Source organism: Colobus angolensis, unplaced genomic scaffold, assembly GCF_000951035.1.
Source record: "Colobus angolensis palliatus isolate OR3802 unplaced genomic scaffold, Cang.pa_1.0 Scaffold105, whole genome shotgun sequence".
Lineage (NCBI taxonomy): Eukaryota > Metazoa > Chordata > Mammalia > Primates > Cercopithecidae > Colobus > Colobus angolensis.
The window spans coordinates 4291886-4294113 of NW_012111475.1; the positions used below are offsets into that span (position 1 = coordinate 4291886).

Here is a 2228-nt window from a genome sequence, read left to right on the forward strand (position 1 = left end):
TCTGTTCAGGGACTCTTCAGACCTGGTCTCCATTTTAAACTTACTTTAACAATAGAATGAGGGGGCAAATCAACAGATATGTTTAGCACATGTTTTAAAAAAACCTTATATAAGTAGCACCAAGGGCTTAAATCATCTTATGAATACAGATCCACTGTGACCACTAAAAGAAAGAATATTTCAGGGGAACATATTCAGTCTTGAGTTTAACTTCAACGTCAACATTATCAGTCAGAATACCAGTTTGAGTAGCGTATGGGACTGACCCAGTAAGACATCTATTATTTATTCTCAGGGACCTTTTTGGTTCTCTAAGAGTTAGTGAGAATGCAAAATCAATAGTATAATATCCTGGTATTAGGCGTTTATAGTTTCTCACAGCCTGCCAACAACCATATTACATTTTCTACCATGAGAATTCAGGACCCGAGAAAAGACAAAACCAGACCCTTTGTTCCTTCCACAATCTCCAAAGTTGTTGCTCCTTTTAACAGTAAAATCTGTTTTCTTTCTCTATAAAATTTGCTTAAAGCAAGCTTGCCCAACCCACGGCCCACAGGCCACACGAAGCCCAGGAGAGCTTTGAATGCAGCCCAACACGAATTCATAAACTTTCTTAAACAATATGAGATTTTTCTGCAATTTTTAAAAGCTAATCAGCTATCGTTAGTGTTAGCGCATTTTATGTGTGGCCCAGAAAAATTCTTCTTCTTCCAATATGGCCAGGGAAGCCAAAAGATTGGACATCCCTAGTTTAAAGGATTAGCTATCTCCTTTTTCTGACAGCTCCAAATATGCAAATATAGCCACTTACATGCAACATACCTATTCCTCTGCGTTCATCACTTTCATTTCATATAAACATATCACAGAACATTTCAACATACAGCAAGAAAATACTTAAATTACCAACTCATATGCTTCTGCAAAGTTTATCACATCCTCACGAAAAATTTCCACAGATTCAAGTAGATTGCTTTTAAACTTTGGCTGCACTTGAACTAGGTCCTCTTGTACAGAAACCTAGAATAAAAAAGAATATTCAACCTGAGAGTGAAAGTAACATTTTAAAAACAAAGACTACAATTCTATTCCAATAAGTTTGTTATCTCACAGATACCCTATATGAAAAAGGAAGTCTCTGTTTGCTTGTAATAAAATATATTAAGAACTCAAATGTACCTATAGGAGACTCAAATCATTCTAGCCTGTGACTTAAGAGGCAAAGTCAATTTCTCTGTAACTGCTTCTAGTTGATCCAGGTCAGACCATTGCTGTGACCTGGAAGAGAGTTACTATTACTGGCACAGTCTGGATCACATGTTGTCTGTGGGGCCAGACCAAGACCTGGGATTAGCAATCTCTAGTAAGTTCACATGCCTACAGTGGCTGGAGCAATTTTCTAAAAGAAAGTGATATTACTCTAGGTATTAAAAAAAATAGCAAATACCTTACACAATGGTCCTGAAAGACTCTGCTTAAACTTTCAATAATAACTGTCAGCACTTAAATAATGCTTGCTATCTGCCATGCTCTTTACATATGTTAACTCTTAATCTTCATGACAACCCTATGCAGAAAATTGCACTATGCTAATATGATTACCATTTTACAGATGAGAAAACTGAGGCACAGAGAGGCTAAGTAACTTCCCCAAAGTTCCAGCACCAGTATCAGGCAAAGTCAAGATTCAAACCCTGGCTGTGTAGTTAGAGGGCCCCTGCTCTTAACTGCTCTCGACAATAGCAGCTATCTTTAGATTGGAACATATACTACCTCAAGTTTAATGGTGACTGTAGTATATAACAGTCTATCTCTGCGAAAGGCTGGGTTAGTGGGTTTAACACTAACCATTAAAGAGACAGAAGAACAACCTAAGTGAATCCTCTTTTTGTTTTGTTTTGTTTTGAGACGGTGTCTCACTCTGTTGCCAGGCTGGAGACTGGAGTGCAGTGGCACAATCTCAGTTCACTGCAGTCTCAGCCTCTCAGGCTCAAGTGATCCTCCCACCTCAGCCTTCCAAATAGCCAGGACTACAGGTGTGTGCTGCCACATCCAGCTAATTTTTGTATTTTTTGTAGAGACGAGGTTTTGTCATGTTGCCCAGGCTGGTCTGGAACTCCTGGACTCAAGTGATCCACCCATCTCAGCCTCCCAAAGTGCTGGGATTATAGGTGTGAGCCACCGTGCTCAGCCATGAATCTTTTCCATTGAATAATAGCAGAAAA

At 39.0% G+C, this 2228-nt stretch overlaps 1 protein-coding gene across 1 annotated transcript in view; it reads right to left on the reverse strand.

Annotated features, from left to right (window-relative positions):
* The window catches only part of DNAH8 (dynein, axonemal, heavy chain 8), a 335359-nt gene that overhangs the window by 205124 nt on the left and 128007 nt on the right, over positions 1 to 2228 (reverse strand). Inside the window, exon 30 of the mRNA XM_011944829.1 lies at positions 910 to 1023. Coding sequence (XP_011800219.1) covers positions 910 to 1023 — 114 coding nt within the window. The remainder of the gene's footprint in view (positions 1 to 909; positions 1024 to 2228) is intronic.